This window comes from Candoia aspera, chromosome 15 (genome assembly GCF_035149785.1).
Source record: "Candoia aspera isolate rCanAsp1 chromosome 15, rCanAsp1.hap2, whole genome shotgun sequence".
Classification (NCBI taxonomy): domain Eukaryota; kingdom Metazoa; phylum Chordata; class Lepidosauria; order Squamata; family Boidae; genus Candoia; species Candoia aspera.
The window spans coordinates 11,377,793-11,400,184 of record NC_086167.1 but is presented as its reverse complement, the minus strand read 5'-3'; the positions used below and the strand labels follow the sequence as shown (position 1 = coordinate 11,400,184).

At 43.6% G+C, this 22,392-nt stretch overlaps 1 protein-coding gene across 1 annotated transcript; it reads right to left on the bottom strand.

Moving 5' to 3' along the window:
• Positions 1 to 1,189: 1,189 nt before the first annotated feature.
• LOC134505922 (uncharacterized) lies at positions 1,190 to 21,821 on the bottom strand. Its single transcript, XM_063315839.1, has 3 exons — positions 21,651 to 21,821; positions 14,126 to 14,434; positions 1,190 to 2,152 (listed from the first exon to the last, which is right to left on the bottom strand). Exons 1-3 carry the CDS (start codon positions 21,819 to 21,821, stop codon positions 1,190 to 1,192), a joined length of 1,443 nt encoding a protein of 480 aa, XP_063171909.1.
• Positions 21,822 to 22,392: the final 571 nt, after the last annotated feature.

Below are 22,392 nucleotides of genomic sequence, written 5' to 3'. Positions count from 1 at the left end.
TATTTGTGCCATGTGTAGGTGCCAGTTCTGAAAGAGTTTGTATTTCACCTCTGTTGGTTTGGCCACTGTTTGCTGGATTTTTTTTTTTAATAAGCCACAACTGACTGGATGGACATTTGATGAGAAACCATAAAAAAACCACAATTAGATTTGCAAATCTGCTAAGCCAAATCTAAACCTTCATATAAGGTGTGAACTGGCTGCTGATCTGAAGCTAACAATGTTTCTTGAGGTTTTGATCTCAGTAATTAGTTTATTAATGTGTACTAAATGCATTTTACAAAAAAATACCCAATAACTGATTGGTCAGAAGCACTACATTATCCAGCTTGAAGTGGTCAACATTTTGTGTAAATTATTTAGTCATGATTTTAAAAATTATTCATGTATTAATTAAGCAATTAATAATATTCTCCCAAACCACTTTTTCTTGTGTCAGAGAAGCATCAATCCACCGTGCCAGGTCCAGTCATGTTGCAGCTTAAAGTGTGGGACTTGGACCTCAGAAACACAGCTTCAAGTAGGTGTGAACTATGACTTTTTAAAAAATTATGTTGTAAATCTTAATATATTATATTGTTTTGATACAGTGATATTTGTATAGTATTGACTGAAAATTATTAACACTAATGTTTAGATGACTTAGACCACTGAGGATTTTAAAAAAGAAGTATTATATCAATATTAATTACAATTTAAGATGTCAGAGTTAATGAGTTTAGGATTACTTGGCTTTTTAATCCAAGGCACTTTTGCCTTTGTGGGCCCTCTCTCCATAAAAATAATCGGATTAAAATTATGTTCCATATAATTTTCATATTCCGTTTGTATTTCTACAGAGAAATAGGGAATAGTAAATAATACATTATACATATTATGTATAATATGTATAATATGTAAATAATACATTATATGTATTATTTTGCAATAACAATCAGTGGTTGCCGATTAAGTATGATGTCCGTCACATATAATCAAAGTTACTATATTTTAGTATTCACACTACACCCATAAGTTACAACTAAGATTCAATCTTCAAATTGTGGATGTTTCTTGCCTGCTTTTTATTAAGAGGCATGAAAAGAAATAACTTTTGCTTTGTTTTGGAAATAACAGAAATGCAGTGCATAAATAAGTTTAAGGATTAAGACTTAAACTCAAAATGAAGAAGAATCCGCCACCCTCACACTTACCTACACGCAATACAGAGTGAGGATAAAAGAATCAACGAAAAGAACAGGATCCCAGTTATGACCACCATCATCATCATATTCTCTTCTCCATCCTTGACATCGTTTGTACTTATCATCTCTGTACTGTTCTTGTATTCGAAGAGCATGGCAAAGCCTCGCCCACGATCGGTTGTGGTGATCAGCTCCACAATAACTTCCACCATCTTCAGAGAAGATCCAAAGGTCATGTTTTTGTTTAAGGGTGATTTTGTCCCACAGAAGCGAGAAGAAAAGGCAGTGAGATCTGAGACATATAAGACATCATCGGGACAAACATCAGCTGAGAACGGTGGAGTGGATGAGATGTTAATTGGCAATATCATTGTTGAAATGGCAACATCTTCTCCAAAAATCACCTTTCCTAAATGGTTCGGAGGAACTTTGGCGTTCTCCTTAGCAGGGTAGTGAGCAAAGAATATTTTGTCCACTAAGTCCTTATTCTCTCGTTTTCCATCAGACATTTGTCTTGTCAAGGTATCATTGGTTACTCCCTGGACTGGGAATTTACTTGGTTGAGTAACAGCTAATTCTTGGGGTTCTCTTGGATGGAATTCCTTCCACTCAAGGTTCTGAGACGTAGCTTCTGGAAAGCCATCATCAAGATCTTTTGAGTCAAGATCATGGGGAACTGAAGTCTTGGCAGGGAAGATGGTGCTTGAAAACTCTGTGGTTTCTTCACTGGGTGAAGAGTCCGTGTTTGTACTTTTTGTAAAAGAAAAATATCCATCCCAGGCATTCGGGTTTTCACTGATGCTTTCAAACACATCAAAATCAAAAATCTCCAACAATAAGTATGTCTTAGCAGGAATAAGAAATCGCCAAACACAGTGCATGCCTGATGAATAATTGTTTGGGAAACCAGGAGATAAAATTAAGCCTCTTTCCAATGAATTGAACTGAGCCCCACAAGAATAATAGACCTGAAACAGACAAACAAAAATGGAGAAAGTTCTTACTCATTTCCTTGAACAAAAGCATTCACTCTCCCAAACAATCAAGTTCTTCTCCTTTCAGACTGCTCAATTCTGAATTATGTGTTGTTCATGGATTCCAAGCAAAGTCATCCCTGTCCTGCAAATATGTTGGGAGGAGAACAAAACTCATGCTGGCTCAGAAACCTGAGAGCTGCAATCCAAACACATCTAGTTGTATTGAGGAAGCTGAGGGGAATTGGCCAGCAGAGTTTGCCTCCTCCATCAAGAGAATGGTCGTCCTGTCTGATTTGCTAGGTTAAAGCTATAATACAAAGAAATATTGTTCAGAAAGATTTCAGTGCTTAGTTCGGCATGGAGGGGGCTATATTATATTAATCTTCAGTTCTATGGTGATGCTTAAATCTAAGGGTATAAATAGGCTGACCATATTTCCTTGAGACAAAAACGGGACATTGGGATGGCAAAACAGGGCAGGGCCTGGCGACGGGCTGGATCAGCAGGCAGGAACTTCTCGGGTTTTCTCGGGCTGGGAATCGTCGGATTCCTTCGTTTGCAAGAGGCAAAGCTGGGCTGGAGAGTCTAGTGAACGGTTGTCCCCGACAAGCCGTTCCTCCTCTGGCCGTGCTTTACGTTCTTTTCTTCCTGCCCTTTCAAGGCAGGAGCCAATCGGCTGCCCTTTGACCACTGCCTATCAGCTGATCCTGTTTTTTTCTTTTTAGGTTTCCCGCTGGGTTGAGCTCTGCAGCTTTTTTCCCGTTTCTGCTGAGCTCCCCCTCCTTCCACCCAAAGTCAGGCTGCCTTCTGACAGGTTCGCAGGAACTTTCAAATTTTTAAGGTTTTTAAGAAAACGGGGCAAAATGGACATTTATGTTAAAATGACGGGACGGTCTGGAAATGTTAAAAAAATGGGACTGTTCCATTCAAAACGGGACGTATGGTCAGCCTAGGTATAAGTCATCCATGTAATTTCGGTGCCAACCTGAAAGATATAAATCCTGGTATCTTTCTCATCCCCCACCATCAGGCTTGGATAGAACAAAGTTATAAATTAACAAGGCCTTCCTCTAATCACCATTCATTCTCTGGCATTAATTGTGGAGGAAAGGGAAATTAAAAAAAAAAGAAAAGAAAACTACAAAGGGATTAAGTCATTTTTAGTCTGTTTAAACACAAAATGGATCTTGGCAAGACAACAGAGAAATCTTACAGAGTCTGTGTATAAGCCCAGATGTGAAAATATTCTAGATTCTTTTCCCCTCAGTCTGAAACGAAACTCTCTTGAGAAAGGTTGTTATTTTCCTAAGTTTTCTCTCTGTTTCATACGTGCACCCCCACTCTTCTCCAGGGCATCATTTTTTGATTGTTTCTGCACTAAGTCATATTCTTAGGCTTAGAACAAGGGTTGACCCAAGATATTTGGCTGTCAGAAGCAGAGGGGAAGATGAAGCCCCCTTCTCCATTCCAGGGCAGGGCAGTTCTCTCAGAGGTGACACCAAAATGCCAGAGAGTTGTGTCCCCTATTCTTTGCCTGTGGCACTTGACGCTAACCTGCTTTCTCTTGATGTTCTGGAATATTGTCCCCACTCTATGGTCACTACTGCAAAAAGATTTAGCTGCCCATCTACACAGCTTTCATACATGCAATGGAAGAACGGCATGATCTTTTCTCTCTCAGAAAGCCATCTTGGGCTGCTGAACAATTCTGTCCTTCAGTGGAAAAGAACAGCTGAAGCCTCAAGAGACTGATGCCACCATCTACCTTCAGCATCTACTGCCTGCGGTCATCGCTTCACTCTGCCTAAATAGAGATGTTCAAGGTCGGCCACTCTTGACAGTGGCAATCAAGAAGTCAACTTTCACAGTGAGGTAAAGGTAAAGGTTTCCCTTGACGTAAAGTCCAGTCGAGTCCGACTCTAGGGGGCGGTGCTCATCTCCGTTTCTAAGCCTTGGAGCCGGCGTTGTCATAGACACTTCTGGGTCATGTGGCCAGCATGACGACTCGGAACGCCGTTACCTTCCCGCCGAAGCGGTACCAATTAATCTACTCACATTTGCATGTTTTCAAACTGCTTGGTGTGCAGGAGCTGGGATGAGCAACGGGAGCTCACCCCGCCGCGCGGTTTCGAACCGCCGACCTTCCGATCGACAGCTCAGCGGTTTAACCCGCAGCGCCACCGCGTCCCTTCACAGTGAAGGTGCTATCTATACCAAAGTTTAGGCAATGAAGATACCCTCCAGATGTGCCAGATGTCAACTTCTAGTAGTCCCAGTGAGCATTGCCAGTGGCAAGAGGCTTTGCAAGTTCTAGGCCAAAACATCTTGAGATCAGCCTTCCTGCTGATCAATATTATACATCTGCAAGAGAGCCATAATGTGGTTATGGGAAGAAATGGCCAGTTTTGAGATGTTTTTTCTGGTATCTAGGATGCTTCCCTTATTCTGAAAAGAGTCTTTCTGTTGATTTAAGAGATGGTGGAGGGAGGGAACAAAAAACCATAACATTCTCCAGATCCCAGCCCCCAGCCCTGTTTGCTCTACTCTATTTGAAAAGGTCAGCTCAGCAGTCTGTAATTATTCATTTATAGCCAGGAAGGTCAAGCCAACCCTTGAATGCATTTTGACAGAAGAGTGAGGAAAGATGGGATAAGTCAGGAAACTTCCTCTCCCTCCCACCCCCCTACAATGTTCCAAACCACAAAGAGGAGTTTCTAATGGATATAAGGCTTTAATTTATTCTCTGCAACGGAATTTACAAAAAGATTAAAGACTCCTGTTTTGGCAAATGTGCACAGTTGACCATGGAGGCTGAATTCCATCTTTCAGATAAACACATTTTATTTGCAAATGCTCACTCTGACCTTAGCAGCACACCAGCAGAATCCCATAGAGTACAATATCTATAGATGGTTGTGCATACACAAAAACACATTTTATTTGCAAATGGTACTCTGGCCATGGCAGAGAACAAGAACCACATCAACTAAATTCAGCATACTCTCTCTTTCACACAGACACAGAAACAGACACATGTTCCATATTCCAAATATAAACAAGCCATACATATTTGAACCACACCAGACTAAAATTGGCTTGGGGTTAAAATGTACTTCAGCTTAAATTATCCAGCCGTTGAGGGAGCAAATGAAAAATTGCTGTATGAACAGAATTATACAGAGACAGTTTGTAAATACATTTATATCTGCACTGGAGAAAGTCGGAAGTCACTTTCTGTTTCTGTTTTCTACTTTGCACTTTTATGGTTTTTCTTTTTTCTTTCGTCCTGTACTCTATCTCTTCTACATTCTATATTTTGTATTTTAACTATACTCTAAAAATTAATAAAGTTCTTTTAAAAAAAGAATTATCCAGAGGTAGAGAGAGATAGAGAGATATTGATGATAGAGTTAGAGGTTTATATTAGTGGCTGCTAAACAACTTATAACTCAGCATATAGAATTTGGTGGGAATTACCCTAAAAGAAGTTTTCTTGTTTAAAACTGTTGGTAGGGGGGGTAGTGTTTTAGGATTTCAATTTTCCCCTAATTTTTCTTGCAGGCCCAAACAATTTTGGTATTAAGATTGATACCCATTTTATGCAGTGAGATGCAAGGATGAGAAATCTATATTATGGCTACCATGTGCAAAAAAATCCAGATGACCATAAGGTGGAGACAGAGTTACCCACCCACCCCAAAAATCTTTGTGCTGCCATCTTGTGGTCATGCAGATTTTTACAACCCAGATCTGGTACCCATACTCTGCATCCCATCAGATGTTGCTGGAGATCCATTCCCAGGGTCCCTTGCTTCAATACATGCTGGCTGATGCTCCACAACATCTGCATGGACACATTTCCCTTATCTTGATTTTTTCACAGAAATTCTCAGAAATGAGAAAATGTGGAAGCCTAATCAAATCTATTGGACTTTTAAAAAAAATCAAACCTAATAGATTATTGTTGCATAACCCCACTGCTTTGTTTAACCAGCTGGATTTTATAAAGTAAATGCGGCTGTCTCTTTATTAGGAAAAACCCAGCAAGATTTAGAATTTGCTTCTGATCTTCTGGCTTAGCCAGAAATTATTTTGCCATAGCACCAAATTAACTGAGCTTAGTTGACATGTTTTTCTCTTGCTGATTACAGCATCAGATGCCAGGAAGGTCTGTAGGTAATTGCATGGAAATAGAAAACTGTCTGTGAGTCAACAAAGGCATAGCTTACTCATTCAGAAAAGGTGTGGCTTTCTTTAAAACCATCTCAGCTTGTTGTTTCCCCATGAAATGTCTTTCTCTTTCTCTTAATAGTTAGTGGAGCATCCCAGGCAATTGGGTGGCTTTTGTTCTTCAAAACTTGTGCCCCCCAAGTCACATCTTTGGGAAGATGGAAGAAAACATGTGGTGGGTTGAAGCCTTCAGAGCATAATTATGCAGCCTATCAATCTACGGTTGATAGCTAAGGTACTGGTGTATCCTCCTAGCCCTTCCCCCAAGGATTCATATCCTCCCCAAATTCAATTAAACTAAGTACAATTTTTCAAAAGTGCCAACATCTCATGAACATTCCTCATATTATGGGCTCCAGAAAAGCTAGCTAACTACAATACTAAAGGCTTGGGATGATAACCTATGGCTGCAAAGATCTTCTTAATGGTTTATGTGCCATCAAGTTGACGTCAACTCTTAGCAACGACAGAGATAGACCTTCTCCAGGATGATCTTTCTCCAGCCTGGTCCTTCAGGTTCCCTAATGGAGCACATCATAGATGAGAGAAAGTAAACATTAAGGAACAAGCAAAAGTTAAGTCTACTCTCATTTTTCAGGCGCTTTCCCTACATTTCTGGTGAACATTGTTTCTGCAGCATTTCCTAGGCTCACTTCCTTGCCATATAATTGTTTGGAAGGCTTGTCTTGCAGAAGATTGTTTCAGTTTGTTCCCTACTTTGAGTTGAGTCACACAATAAACAAAACCTCTCCATGTTATTTCCCTGGTCTGTCTGCAACTAAGGAATGCAGTGAAGCAATTGCATTTTTGGAGTCTCTTGTCATCCTGAATACCATGCAGACCCCTCCATGCATGAAGAAAAGGTGGTCTTCAGGCAGCTATTTTTGCTAGTTTTCTACAAGCCATCATGTGGGGTGGGGTGGCGTTTTGAAAGGAGCAGCCGTCCAAATCATTTTCCCATACTTGCACGCATTCTGAAAATATAGCCCCAAACTGAAATGCTCGTTTGGGGAAGTTGGGTTGAGTGGATTTTTGAAAATGGAGGACAGAAAGGCATGATATCTCCAGTTTATTTCTTCATCTCCTTGTTTTCTGTCCCTACCCAGCGCTAAAAAGCTCCATGACCGTTGAGCACAGCCCAGGGTGTAATGTATGGCCACCTTGCAGAAGTTAGACTGATTTCCAAAGTTGAACTTTGCAGAAGTTAAACTGACTTCCATGCCTGGATCAGGGGTCATGTGGGAATTTCAACATATATCACCTTGATGGAAACAATATGGGATATAAATATACTAATTTTAAAAAAAAGTCCTGCTTCAGGAGCATGGATGTTGGCTGTTTAATCAAATAAGTATCAGTCTTCTGAGAAATACGGATGTTATATTTTTCCATTAGTTCTGTTATATGTATGCAGGAGTGTCCCTGGGGATGGGAGACAAAACAGTCAAGATGGGGGCAAGAAACCAAGATGTGTGTATACTTTGTTTTTATGAATTAATCTAGGATTGTGGGTGTGCTTTTGAGCCAGTCTTGAATTCTGGCACCTTTATGAACAAATTCCTGCAGTTTTCTTGGCAGCATGTTCAGAAGGGGTTTAACCTTGCCTTCTTCTTCCTGGGGCTGAGAGAGAAGGACTGGCCCCAGGTCACCCACCTGGCTTTCATGCCCAAGGAAGGACTAGAACTCACCGTCTCCTGGTTTCTAGCCTGGCACCTTGAACCACAACACCAAATTGGCTGTCAATTAATCTAGTACAGCAACGTTGAACCCAAGACTTGACATTGAAATTAGTGTACAAGATTCTAAGATGGAAGCAAAGCCATTGGATGGGTAGTGGGGTCATCAGAATCCTAGGGGGTCCTGAACACAATATCTTTCACCTCTCCCACACCCATGCATGCCCCAGTTCTTCCCCCTATTTCAATTTCTTCCTGTTTTTTCCCCCCCTTACTTCTCTCAAGTAGTAAGACAAGATTGCTGCTGGCTTACGGGGAAAAAATCATTGAGTGCAGTATTTGGGGCAATCCAGATGTTGAGGCCCTAGATAGATGTTTTGTATTCATCCCAGGCAGCCTAGCTGTTGTTTTAAAGCTAGCAAAATGAGAGAGAAGGAAAAGGTGGGTTGGTGGTCTTCTTCTTCAGGAAACACAGCCCTGCCGACCATGTTCATAGCAACAGTCACTGAGTCTGCTGGGAAAATTCAAAGAAATGCTCAAAGCAAGTCCTTGGGGAGAATTCTGGGAGTGGCTGTTTGTGAGATTTGTTAGTTTTTCAAAGCTCATTCCCTTCCCTTCTTCCCTCCCTCCCCTCCCCCCCATGCAGAGATGAAAACAGTTTGGAACTTGGCTTTGTTTTCCAACAGTGCAAAGTCAGACTTTCTTTTATGAAGACCCCTAGGACGTTCCCACATCTTGAGCATGCTACAGAAGGCCATATGGATAAGAAAACAATCCACATGTGGGAAGGGAAACTGGCCATAGACCATCATTGACTACTTACTCTGGGTTTCAACTTCCCCAAATGCCTTGAATTATTTCCTTATTTTCCCCCTCCCTCCTTCATCGTAAGAAATACCAGAGTTTATTATTATAATTAGTTTAAATGAAAGAGCTTTTCTTACATTTGTTTTATTCACAGCTCTACAAGTGGACCAACCTGCTCTTACGGCAAGGACCAAAACTCTGATCCTATCTTGGATTTCCAAAAAGGGGGACTGAAGGAACTTCACCCTTTCAGCTCCATTCCTCCATCCTTACGATCCTTTCCTCTTTTAACTGTTGTCTCCATCCAGGTGAGGAAAGCCAGGGAGGCTGCAGATATCTGAAGGTTGCAATGGAAAACAGCAGCTCATGCATAAACTGGTAACTTAATTGGGGAGAGGAATTAAAAGCCATCTTTTCCACCCAACTGAATGAAGATGTTGAAAATAATGAGGATTACATTTTCAGCACAGTGCTAGGTAATCATTGTCCTGGTTTCTCTATTAAAACAAATCAGCAAGACTGCCTTTGTCAAGCTTTCAAGGTCAGCCAGGTCAGGATACAGACTCCACAAGAATGAATGGAACTCTACTTTATTGTTCGAAGGCACAATAAGAGAAACTTGAAAACCTGACATAATTTTCCCTCTTCTTCCCTCTCATACTAAAGAGAGTCAAGGTGGGCAATCTTGAGTCTCTTCCTCACACTCTCTTCATTTTGGGGTCTAAGTCTGTGTTTATCAAAAGGCGGTTGAAAACCTTCTTCAAGGTGATCTCCTCTACATCCAATGGCATTTCATTTCTCCTTTGGACAAATTCCATTAGGTGAATTTGAAGGTAAAGATTCCCTCAGTTTGAACTCAGTTACTGGTAATGCTATGGATGTAGCCATCTAGTTTTCTTGACAATGATGCAGAAGTGGGTTGCCAGATTCTTCAACTTCCCAGGCTAACCCATAGACCTGGGCTGCCTCATGGTCTCCTAAATACTAATCAGATTAAAGATGAAGGGATGGAGACTTCAAATGCTGCATTCGTCAGTGGTCTGTCAAGGCCAAATCAACCCACAGCTTCTATCCATAGGGATGAAAAATTGGACAAATGAGAGTCTCACTTCATATCCATGAAACATTATGCACCATCACTTTAAAGCATTCACTTCCACCCATTTCTTCAACAGAGTGTGGCATCTCATGATGTGACAGGGAATAGAATAGGCCAGCTGGGAAGAAAGGAACATTCCCCTGGCCTTTAATTTGGACTCTGTCCAATGCTTGCATTCCCCAACTTTGAAATAGCAAATCTCCACCTTTGAGGTTTAAAATACCTTCAGGAAAGGTTGATCTGTGTTTGGTTGACAATATGCCTCTAAACAAGGTCAACATCTTCATGGTATGCCCATGAGCTTCTGGAAGCTACTGCTGCTGGGAAGAGAATGCTGGCCTTCTTCAGGTTGGACTTCAGCTTTTTCTGACATGGGTCTTTGCTGAGAATTCTGGGAATTGAAGCCTACATATCTGGAAGTTGCCCAAATTGGGAAAAACTGATAGTTTTTGTGGGGATGAAAATATGTTAGGGTACCCTGACTGTGCTGAAGGTGCTAACAAGGTCAGTTTTTCTATATGGTAGACAATGTTGGTTGTGGTTGACCCAACCACACTATTTTCCCAGTTTTTCTAATTGTGGTTGTCTTTATTGGCTACAAACCACCGTATGTCTGTTACCAGCCAAAGGGCCCATTTTTCCACTTTGCCTGCATTATTTACTACATGGATTTGGCTTCTATTATCTGCTCGGTTGATCTGGCAAGAGAGTTAATACAGCAGGCTGTGAAACCAGCCTGGCTGCCAGTTGCTCTGCAGATTTAATAGCTGAAATGTCATAGACTTTATTAATCAAACTGCGTTCTTTGCTAATTGAGGGACATAGTTTCGGAGTTGAAGTTTTTTTTTTTTAATAGTTTGCTGAGCTTAGGAGCACAATTGAGTGGAGAGGGGAAATCCATCTTAGATTTTGCTTTGAGAGCAAGTATCTGCAGATGGCTTGTTGTTGTTGTTGTTGTTGTCTACACAACTACATGAAATCACAGCTGCCGTTCTTTAGCTGGTGTTGGCCTTCATTCGCATCAAGTTCTTCCCAAGAACTTAGGATGTCATAATGGATTGGTGCAGTATGTGTGTGGGTCCAAGCAATGTGGCCTTTTGTAACCGACAGATGGAAATTTTGTCAACATGTCGATTTTCTTAGTGCCATCCAAGACTTTTTGGTATGGTGCCCAGCATGCCAGTAACCACTGGGACCACCACGGCTGGTTTATGCCATAATCTTTCACCTTCGGTTTTTGGATCTTGACACTTCGTAATCTTCTCCAATTCTTGGTCTTCTATTCTACTATCCTCTGGTATTGCCACATCAATTATCCACATTTTCTTCTTTTCAACCTCAGTTCAATCCGGTGTGTGATGCGCCAAGGTTTATCAGTTTCTTTGGAAATCCCACAATATTTTAACCTGCTCTTTTTCGACTACATTATTTTTATTATTTATTCAACAATTCAGTTTGAAGAATTGTGGCTTAGCATAAGGTATCCCCTGGAATCTGTGAATGGGGCAGGTTGATTACATAGTTAAAACCTGGCTTGGAAGCATCGGAAATCCCACAATTTTCCCAACATTTTTGACTACTTTTTCAACTATATGTTCCCACCAATTTTTCATTACTGGCAGATGATGGTGATGATGATGATTGTTGTTGTTATTATTATTGTTGTTGTTATATGGGTAATCTACAATTAGATTCACAGTCAAAGACTGGTGAAAACTTAATAATTCAAGTCCTAACCAAGAACCTAAGAATTATTAAGGTAGTGTCTGAGGATATGGGCAGTTCCAAGCAGGGTATTTATTTATTTACGGTAAAATTAGGGTGTTTGGGTCCGATAAATTTAAAACTTCCAACTATCGAGGGAGCCCTTTAGGTATTGCTCGAAGGGCTCCAATCATGATTGATATAACAGCAGATTTCTTTGTCCATAAGCGTTCAGCTTGAATCTGCAAGTCCCAGTATTTCGTAATATTTTTTTTTTTGGATTGCTTTTCCTCAATCCTAGCATAGCAACATCAGTGAACCAGACTTCCTTCTTTTCGATGACTGATATCAGCCGTGCTATGAACTGCAGGGGGAAATGGGCGGAAGTATAAATTTGAGAAATAAATGAATAAAATAAACAAGATGCCTGTCTGTTTGGGTTTTAAAGTCTCGTAACATCTTAACCCGCTCATTTTCCAAAACCTTCTCAACTTGATGGTCCCAATGGTTCTTGCTACATTCATTCCAAACCTCTGGCAAAGTTTCCAATGAATAATTTTGGCAACTCAGTCATGACACTACTTACAGTCAATTTTTGAAATTTTGCCGCAGCCACTGATCAGATGGTCAATTGTTTCATCCTTTTCACTTCAAAGGCAACATTTACCATTGTTTGTTGTTGTTGTTGTTGTCATTTCCAAGAAGCTCAATATGCTACATGTGGTCCTACTTTTTCCCCCAGGTACATGGATTCACAGGTCTTATCATTCCCAAGATGCTAGTTAGGAATTACCACATCAGAAGAACATCAACTCAAGGTAGAAAAGGTTAGGCTAGACTGAGTGGCCAGGTCAATTCTAACTTTCATGGTTTAATGGAGATTTGAACCCAGAACTTTCTTCCCCAGGGTCAGTGTCCTGGCTGGGTTCTCCTACCAGATGACAAAGCCATAAAGGGGTTTGCCTAGTTGGTGACTTCAAACCATGACTTATTGTCTATGTGATGGGGAGTAGATCATTATGGCTTCAAAAAAAAAAAAGATTAAATCAAATAGTGGCTTAGTGCCATGCATGACTCCATTGCAACCACACACGTTTTGGTAGATCAACGGACTCAACAGAAGTGTGTTCTTGTTCCAGGAAGAACAAGATTTCATATTTCTGATTCTGTACTATATGAAGGTGAACAAGCTCTACCTCCAAAGCCAGAATGAATCAGCTGGGTTCGCACAACACCCAAAACCACAAACTCCACTATCCCATTTTAGCCAAACAGAGAGCGTGGTACAAAGCCTGCTCCGGAACAGCCAGCTGAAGGTCACAACTTGGTATTTTTTGCGGTTATATTGTCACAGTGGGAGCTGCGGCCTTTGGCCTCCCGACATTGTCCTCTTCCCAACTTCCAAAGGCACAAGAAGGGCCGAGTGGTCTTCTCAGCTGGCCCAAAGACATGGAGAAGGCCACGGATGACAGCCATCACTTGTGGAGGGGCAGAGCGACGGTGCAGGGTTTGAAAATGAGTCCAGAGCTCCCGTTTTGAATTGAGGCAAAAGGAGCAGGTATGGAATGACTAACCTTGGTTTTCAAGAACCCAAACTAGGCAGCTCAACCCCTTAGCCATTCCAGGGGGCTGAACGAACGCTTCCAGCCTTCCATCAGATCATCTCTGCCTCTCCCCCGTCCTCCCTCCGCAACCCCACCGGTTTTCATCTGGTTTCCACCCACGGCCCCCGCGAAAAGTTTGAGAGGGTGGCTCGTCCGCGGCTTGCAACTCAATTATAAAGAGGGCTGGTGGCGAAGAGAAGTGCTCCCACCGCCCTTCAAGCCGGGAAGCCCCCGCAGCCCTCGCCCCCTCCCCAAATCTGCGTGGGTCCCTTTTGGAAGGAATCCGCGGAAGCCGAAATCAAAGGGAGCCCTGTCCGCCTCAGTCCCTCCCAGCGCGAAGGATCGTAAACAGCGACGAAGGGCTCTTCCCACCCACCCATTTTTTAAAAAAAATTCCTTTTCAATTAAACCCACATGGACCCTGTTTGCACATCCAAAGGGCCCCCCGCTCGTCCGGCTCTGCCTCTCCCGCACCCCCACCCCCACCAACCTTTCCACCGAGCCCGAGGAGACGGAGGAAAAAAGCCGGGATGGCGGGGGGAGAGCCACCTCGACGTGTCTGGACAAGCCCCCCCCTCCCTCCCCGCTCGCCCAAACTCTCGGAAAGGCGAAGCGTAATTACGCACCGAGCCCGGCACTTTGGAGAGGCGCCCGGCCTCGGGGACTTGGGGAAAGGTTCTGGGGGGGAGGATTTGCGGGGGGTCGGGTTCCCCACTATCTGATTGCTCTGCAAAGCAGAGGAAAGCAACTCTGGAGGAGGAGGAGGAGGAAGGAGGAGGAAGGGAAGCGCGAGCGGGAGCCCCGAGGGAGCGCGCCCCCCTCGCGAAACCTCTGCCCGGGTTACCTGGCCTTCCGCCCCCCAGCAGCAGCAGCAGCAGCACAGGGCGGCCGCTGTCAGCAGAGCCCAGCAGGCGGGTCGGCGGGGCCGCGCGCGGATCTGGCCCATTCTCGCTCCTCCGGGGGCGCCTTCTTGGCGGAGCGGCCGGCGGCAGCTGCGGCGCAGCCCGTGCCCGCGCGGGATGGCAGGCTGGCTGGCTGGACGCCCCCGCCCGGCTCCCCGCACCGCCCTCCCCGACGCCGCCCGCCGGGTCCGCTTCTCCCGCGCGGCCGTCCAGTCGCCGTCCTCGCTGCCTCCCCGGGGCGGGCGCAGCACCTGCGACGGAGGGGCGGAGGGGCTTCGCGGTCCCCCCCCCCCCCGCTCTCCGGCCGGCCCTGTTGGAGGCGAGGGGCGCGGGCGCGGCTTCGGCTGACTGGACGGGGAAAGGAGGCGCGGTGGCCCTCGGCCTGGCCCGCTTCTTAGGGATCCCTTTTTGCTCTCTCGGGGTTACAGAGTCTTGCGAGAAAGCGGGCAGGAGCCCCCCTCCGTAGCCCTTTCCTTCCTCCCCTTCCCTCCCCTTCCCTCCTCTTTTCCTTTTCTTCCTGTTTTCTTCTACTACTCCCTTTTCTTCCTTGTCTCTTTAACCCTTTCATTCTACTTCCCCCTTCCTTCCTTCCTTCCTTCCTTCCTTCCTTCTCTTTGTCCCTTTCTTCCTCTCTCCCTTCCCCTTCTCTTTTCATTTCCCTTCCTTCTTCCCTTCCTTCTTTTTCTCCTTTTTCCACTTCCTCCCTCCTTCCCTTCCCTCCCTCCTTCTTTTCTTTTCACCCTTCCTTCCCCCTCCGTTCCTTTCCTTTCTTCTCTGTCTTTTCGTCCTTCTCTTTTCCTTTTTCTCTTCCTTTCTTCCTTCTTCTCCCATGTCCACTATTTCCTTGTTCAGCTGGCCACCTTAAAAGGAAGAAGAGGGGGGAAAAGCCCAGGGAAGACTGTCTAAGATGTCCCTGATGTCTGAATGGTTTAATAGCACCAATAAACTAGAAGTTGGTGGCTTCTTCCTTATTTGCTTAGCTACCGACCTAACAGTTGAGCCCAGAGCAGGGAATCGATGGCATGTGTCGAAGAACTGGCCCTGGCGTTCTTCCTTCTTCTACACATAAGTATTTTTTTCCTCCCTGATTTTCTCATTCCAAAATCTACCACAAATTTCAGGGGGCGTGAGGAGAGGAGAAGAAACGAGAGCTGTGTGGAGGCATTGCTGGAAAAACAGAAGACAAAGCTCAGCTTTGTACAGAAATTACGTTAATGCACAGGTATGAATGAGCTCTTAGAAATGATAACTGCTTTAAGAATAGAAAGGCCACCCATCTTGCTCTGGTGGAGAAGGCTGAGACAAAGCTGTGCACCCAAAACCTTTTGCTCAGATGCTCCCAGCCGTGGAGAGCCATCACCGAGGCCTCTCCTAGTTTTTTCTGTCTTGTGGTCCTACTTGGGTGGATTAGATGCCATCCTTATTTACTCACTGAAGCCTGGGAGGATGCTCATTGCCAAGTTACGGGTGAGGGAGGGGCCGACTCAGGGAGGTAGATTTCTCAGCTGAGTTGATGGTGGCCCCCATCCCTTAATCCACTGACTCAGTGCGCAGCGTAGCGGTTGAGAGATTGGTCCCAGTTCAAGTTGGAGAGAGTGGTTGGCCTTATCTCTCGGAGTTACCGTGGTACTGAGAGAATGAAGGGAGGGCCCCATAAAGCTGTGGCGAGCTCCTGAAGGAAAGGCAGGATATAAATCAAAATAACAACAACCATAACAATAACAATGAGCCTTCAAAGCTCTGTGAATGGGATGAGGACTGTCCTGCTTACAGGCCTTCAGTTAGAAGACTGTCCTTTTCAAGGAGGTAGATCAGTCAGGACACACCCAAGTGCAGTGTCCCTGGTGACAGGCCTGCAACTAGGGTCTGTGTCTCCCAGGGCAAACATGGATTCCACACCCATTTTGGTGCCCCCCCGGCACTCATTTTGGCACCCCCCCCAGAGCGGCACCTGGGGCACATGTCCCGCTTGCCCCCCCACCCCAGTTGCGGCCCTGCCTGGCGATGCTCAGCTGCTTTCTCTCTCTCTCCCACACACACATCTAGTAGGCATTCTAGTTCACCAAGACAGAAAAAACTAGGAGAGGCCTCGGTGATGGCTCTCCACAGTTGGGAGCATCTGAGCAAAAGGCTTTGGGTTCACGGCTTTGTCTCAGCCTTCTTTTTGACTTGAGATGGTTGGGTTGGTTGACTTGCTTCAGCAATCTGAAGATACCTATGGTATTGAGGAGGTAGTTTTGAGTGCAGGTTCAAGAGATCTCCCACGACTATTACTTTGTCAAAAAAAAAGGGGAGAAATGATTCCACGCTTGACTGGAGAGAAATCAGAGTGAGTCTATCATTGAATGAGTTGCCAGTGGAGTTGAAGCAAATCTTCCCCATGCTACAGTTCAAAACCAAGTTATTTTCCCCAGGATTTTGAATGCCTCTCTTCTAGCTTTTGTGTTCTATAGTCATTATTCTTTTTTTTTTAATGGACACTAGTCATGTTTTTACCGTACGTTGTCCACAGCTTCGAGCAGTTAAGGGAGTTGGGCATGTTTTTAAAGGGGAAAAAAACCCATTAAAGTGAATGTATTTTTGTCCTGGCCATATGGCCATGACTTCCTGGAGGCCAAAAGATAACCAGAAGGAATCTGGTAGCAATTTTTCAGATGAATACATTTTATTGAAAGGCATAAGCTTTCAGTCTGAAAAGGCACAACCAGATCCCTCCTGATTTTTCGCTGCCATAGACTAACAGACCTCTCCTCCAACATGTCTGCTTTCCTGCTGTCCCAGCAAGCTGCTTAAAACCTAAATGGGCAGAAAATGTTGATCTCCCCCGAGCTGCATAACACTGTTGTTTGTGCCTTTTATGAAAGACAGCCCTTTTCGGAGACTCTTCAGAACCCGCTGTTTGAACTGGGAGTCAAGCAGCTTGCTTTGAGTCTTCCAGTCGTGTTCTTCTGTGTCAACATTCATGCAACTTACGCACAGGACAGGAAAAGAAACAGTGGCTTGCCCTGGAATTTTGAAAGGACAAACCATGAGAAAGACCACTCAACGTTTTAAACAACAGCCTTAATCCTCCAGAAGCAAAGATTCTGATGAGGGTTTTGACATCTTTCAGATGACAAGCGCATAATTGGATTGGAATATCCCGGCAAGTCCAGAACGAGAGCCAACAGAGAGAGGATAGATGGGGGTTTTAAAACCGGCCTTCTTCAGATTTTAATACCTTCCCAGAGGTTATTGCAGTACATTTTCCGAAAATCCTTCAAGTCAAAGCCAGCTCTCTCGCTGTTCCAAAGGTGAGGCATTTGGCCAGCTTCCACCGATCCAATCCGTGCTGTTCGTCTCTCGGCTTCAGCAGCCCACAGACCAAGGGTCTCTCTCTTCCCGTAAACACTTCCAGTTTGGTCATTTTCAAGGATTCAGAGAAAAAGAAAGGCTCTGCTTATGGCCTAATTTGGAAGAGGTGGGGGCTGGAATGCCGATGCCTTTGAAAAGTGCAGAGGGAAAAAAGCTCTTTCTTGCTTTTCAGACAGAAACAGCTGGTGGAGAGACAGGGGCAACATCGCCCCGTCTTTTCTTCTTCCAAACAGCTCGGAGCTGCTGACTCAGGGTTTCCAGAGCCTGTCAATGCTAAACGATAAATTGTCCTGTGGCACAGACTTTCCCAAACTGGTGTTGGCCAAGTGTGCCATGCTGTAATTCCCATCCCCGCCCCCAACCAGCACCATTTGGATCCAGCATATCTAGAGGGCAGTGGGCTGAGTAAGATTGGGCTCACCCATTCAGTTCATGTTAATATAACTAGAGGTATCTCAAAGATCATATAGTTCACTCCTCTGCTCAGGAGTAAACTCCAAAACTAGGATATTCCCAGTGAATATTTATTGGTTTCTGTCTTGCACTACTCATACTGCTAAGGAATTTCTCCTAAAGTTGAAATGTTCTTTAAGGGTTTTTTGCAATGTTCCAGCTGAGTCTCCAGCCCTTGGATTTCCATCCAAGGACTAACCAGGTCTGACCCAGCTTAGCTTTTAGAGATCAGACAAGGTCAAACAGATGTTGTCATCTTTTCTTTCCTCTAACACCGAAGTCCATTAAGTTCAATCCTGCCATCTGGGGCAGAAGAACACGTCTTCTTCTGTCTTTTCATTGATACTTCTTCATGTAGCAAAACAGTGTGACCATATTCCACTCAAACCTTTCTTCCGCAGGATAATCATGCCCAGTTCCTTCCATCTTTCCAATAAAGACTGTCTTGTTGGTGGTGATGGTTCAACTCCTTCTGATTCTTCAGGACCCAACAGACATCCTTTCACCAGGATTCTCCATTTGAAACTACTTATTTAAATTCCTGTAAGCTCCTAATTGTGTCATCAATGATAGTACCTACCCACTATATCTTCTGCTGGCCTTCCTTGATTTGTTTTCCATTTTTACAAGCATCAGTGTCTTCTTCAGGGCCACTTGCCTTCATATGATGTGTCCTAAATATCTAAGCTTGAGTTTCATCAAGTTTTACTTCGTCTAGGATCGAATTATTATTATCTTCATTGCTATTCTCCAGATCTGTTCAAATTAGTCTATATCATTAAAGTCTTCCAGAGGTTGACATAGTATTCTAGGTGAAGAATGATTAGTGAAGGGAGAAAAGTGGAAACTGGATGTATTAAGACAGCATACAATTATGTTAGTCTTTGTCTGCAGTTGTGTATCATGTTCATTTAGTGATCAAGTGTGATTCTGATCTGCCAAATCAATAACTCTTTGCATTTGTGCCTATAAAATTTTATTTGCTTCATTGCAGTCCAGGATCCATCCGATCAAGGTCATTTTGAATTGCATTCCCATCAATGTCCAAGTTGATACTTATCTATCCCATGTCTATAGCACCTCCTAATTTGATAAGAATTATCTGCCATCCTTTATCTCAGTCAAGGTAAGTAATGTATGATCACTAGATGCTGGACTGCAGGTCCTATCACGCCCACCCCCACCCCCATTGGCCATGCTGGGTGTTTCTGGTGGGCACTGATTCTAACAACATGTCTTCTAGCTTGCTTACATTGGACTGGATTGCACCATTCATCTGTCTGTAGAAAGCAAATTCTTTGGCTACTAAGTTTTAATCCAGATGTTGTTGCCAAAGAGTAGCCCTTTGCTGACTCCTTGGGAAAGGCATATAATTCTTCCTTGCCAGGGGCTCCTCTTGCAAGAGAACAGTTGGAAAGCTGGATTCCCACATCACTCTGAGCTGTGGTTTGCCAAACCCCGATTGACTGAATAAATCACAGTTGGCCAAGTTTGTGCAAAAGCCATACAGTGTGCTTCACAAAATACAGCAACTGGTTCTGCACAACACTGAGCTGAAAAAGCTCAGAACGGCCTCATGCAGGGGTAAGCAACCTGTGGCTCTAGGGTGGTTTTTGACTCCAAATGCCCCTTTTGTCTGGCCCTCATTGCTTCAGCATTGGTTGCTGAAGCTCACAAGATGGCATCCCGGCATTTTGCAATGGGAAACTTCTCAAAACAGCAATGTAAGTCCTAAAATATCATGGTTGGTAAATGAAGTGGGGGAGGACCCTCATATTGCTCCCCCATACCTAGCCTTGATCACATTTATCAGGTGGGGCATCCCATTTTGTGGCCCTCAGGCCCACCAACAAATAATAAAGTAGCCTTTGCTCCCCAAAAGTTGCCTCCTCAGCTTTGTGGGACAGATCTGTCCCCTCCCACTGAAACCCAAGAATGTGTGTGCACAGATACTTACCTAGTTGAGGGCATTCCCTGAATTCCTGCAAGGAGAATCAAGGCATTTGCAGATGTTTCCAAACAACTTGACCTTGAAGCAAGGATGGAGTAAAAGCATTGGATTTTCTCACCTACCTCACTAACTCCTAGAATTGTCTGAGCTCCTACAATACACAAAGCACACATGAACAAGGTCATAAATTTGATCCTCGGTGGGAGAAGATGTCCTGCAAGCTCTTCAGGAGAGCCTAATGTCTTCTGCACTTTCTTCTGCCCCATAAGGTTCTTGAAATTAAGGGAAAAGAAAGAAGGCAGTTATAAGGCACAGAAAAGATACATGTGGGGTACCCTCAAAATCCTTGCCTTTTCTGTTTTTTTGGCTTTATTCCCTTTTTTTATTTATTCCTTAAGCGTCCTGTGGCACCATAAAGCCTAAAGTAACTTATTAAGGAGAGACAATCTCATTTCAAATGTAGGCAGAGTGCCCTCTCGTGGACATGTTTGGTAGAGCAAGATGTTATTGAACAGCAATAGAAAGTTATTAAAAAATGTTTCTGAAGGCAGCGTGGCAAATCATTTCCATCCTATTGCCCCCCCCATTAAGTTTCCAAATTTCTGTTCAACTTAAAGGAGACATTATTAGGGGTGTGTCCAGGCAGCATAAGATTGAATCCACCCAATTCAAATTGCCAATTTGATTCAGATTTCTGAATTCATTTGACTTGTCTTTCCAGATTAGAGCGTTGAATCAAATCAACCCACTTTAGAAAGTTTTTTTGGTTTGGGAAAAGCACCCTTTCATGCCCTCTGATAAGGTGTAATATAATTGGATCGATTCAGAAGAATTGATTGGATTATTCAAATCAAGACAAACTGGAAAATTGATTCAGTTCAGAGATTTGATTGATCCCCCTTTGATTGGAATCTCCAAATCAGATATTTTATGCAGCCCTAATTATTGCATATTTTATAATTGTGTATAGGCGTTTCTGTAGGAGTACCTTTAGATTTTCTAGTTTCCTAAAATATCTTTTGTCATCTTTGATACAACTGTTTCTTCTCCTTATACTGATCTACCCCATCTCACATGGCATTTTCCACTTGACTCATGCGATGGCTCAGTTATACTTCATTTAGTGACTATTAATAAAGAGATGACAGTTTGGTCATGAGGAGAAGTGGGATGTCAACCCTGAGATAGGATGTTTTCAAAGGAATGAGTATTAGGTACGTTCGCCGCCTTGAGTTATTTATAAAAATAATAAAGGTGGGACAAAAATCAAATAAATAATAAAATAAATGAGTATGGATTTTACCCAAAGAGACAAGCAGATGCCTCCAATTTGCCACCTTTTAAAATTTTGGTGCAGGACGCAAATGGAATAGCCACACAAATACCTTTTACTGTAATTTCCAGCAGCCTTGTTTGGCGAAGCCCCACCCCAATCTCAAACAGGATAGATCCCAAGGTACCAGTGGAATGTGGATTTTTTAAAAGATATTCCAGCCAGTGAGTGTGCCCTGTCTCCTCTCAAACCACTGCTTCACAAGGAGCAATTTATATACCCCCTGATTAAATTTATTTACTGCATTTTTATGGGATGTATTATTACAGAAAAAAGAAAAAAACAATCATCCTGAAAATGAGAAAACATTATTGCTACTGCTGATTAAAAAAAGGTCAAGCAACACAATGTATTGGCATCTTTTTGTGGTTGTTACTCCTTTGCAGGCAGTGTACAGGAGTCGTAAACTCTGGACAGAAGATCTTTCAAGGTCCAGGAAGGAAACCAAGCTACGCTGGTGCCCGTCTGATTGTTTGGCCAGTTTTTCTGGCACGACGTCTCCAGGGCTTTGATCTTCCTCCAGCGAAGCCATCTCCAAGGTGAACATGGCTGCTGTGGAAGATCAAGCTTCTATCATAAAAGCTGTTCTGGGACAAAGCAACCCTGTGGCAGTTTACCTTCCCACCTAGGGAAGATGTGATTAAAAGGGCAGCTATTTAATGATGTTGAAAAGGCAAAAATGACCTTCCTTCCTTCCTTCCTTCCTTCCTTCCTTCCTTCCTTCCTTCCTTCCTTTCTTGGCAGGAGGAGAGGCTGAAGCTGACAGGCAGGCGGAGCTTCCTCCAGGCTTGGGACCACAGTTCTGTTTATTTCTTTATTTCACCACATTTATTTATCATCATATTTGGTTGGTTTTTTCATTCTTGTAAAAAAGGATACGGCTGTGTGTGTGAGTGTGCGCTTCTGTTTGTGTGTGTGTGCATGTATACAGTGTGTGAGTCTGTGTGAATATATATAGGTGTGTCTACATATAGGTGTGTGGATATGTGTGTGTATATATACTGTATGGGTGTTTGTGTTTGTGTGTACATTTGTGTGTATGTGCATGTGTGTGTGTGTGCACGTGTGTGTGTGTAATGTGTGTGTGTATCTACTGTATATGTGCTTCTATGTATATA

Excerpts from the sequence above, each read along its gene's own strand:
- LOC134505922 (XM_063315839.1), bottom strand. The coding sequence starts at position 21,821 with ATGTTCACCTTGGAGATGGCTTCGCTGGAGGAAGATCAAAGCCCTGGA. Across the intron at positions 14,435-21,650 it reads TGTACACTGCCTGCAAAGGA|GTGCTGCGCCCGCCCCGGGG; the intron begins GTAACAACCACA and ends CCTCCGTCGCAG. Across the intron at positions 2,153-14,125 it reads GCTGGGGGGCGGAAGGCCAG|GTCTATTATTCTTGTGGGGC; the intron begins GTAACCCGGGCA and ends TGTCTGTTTCAG.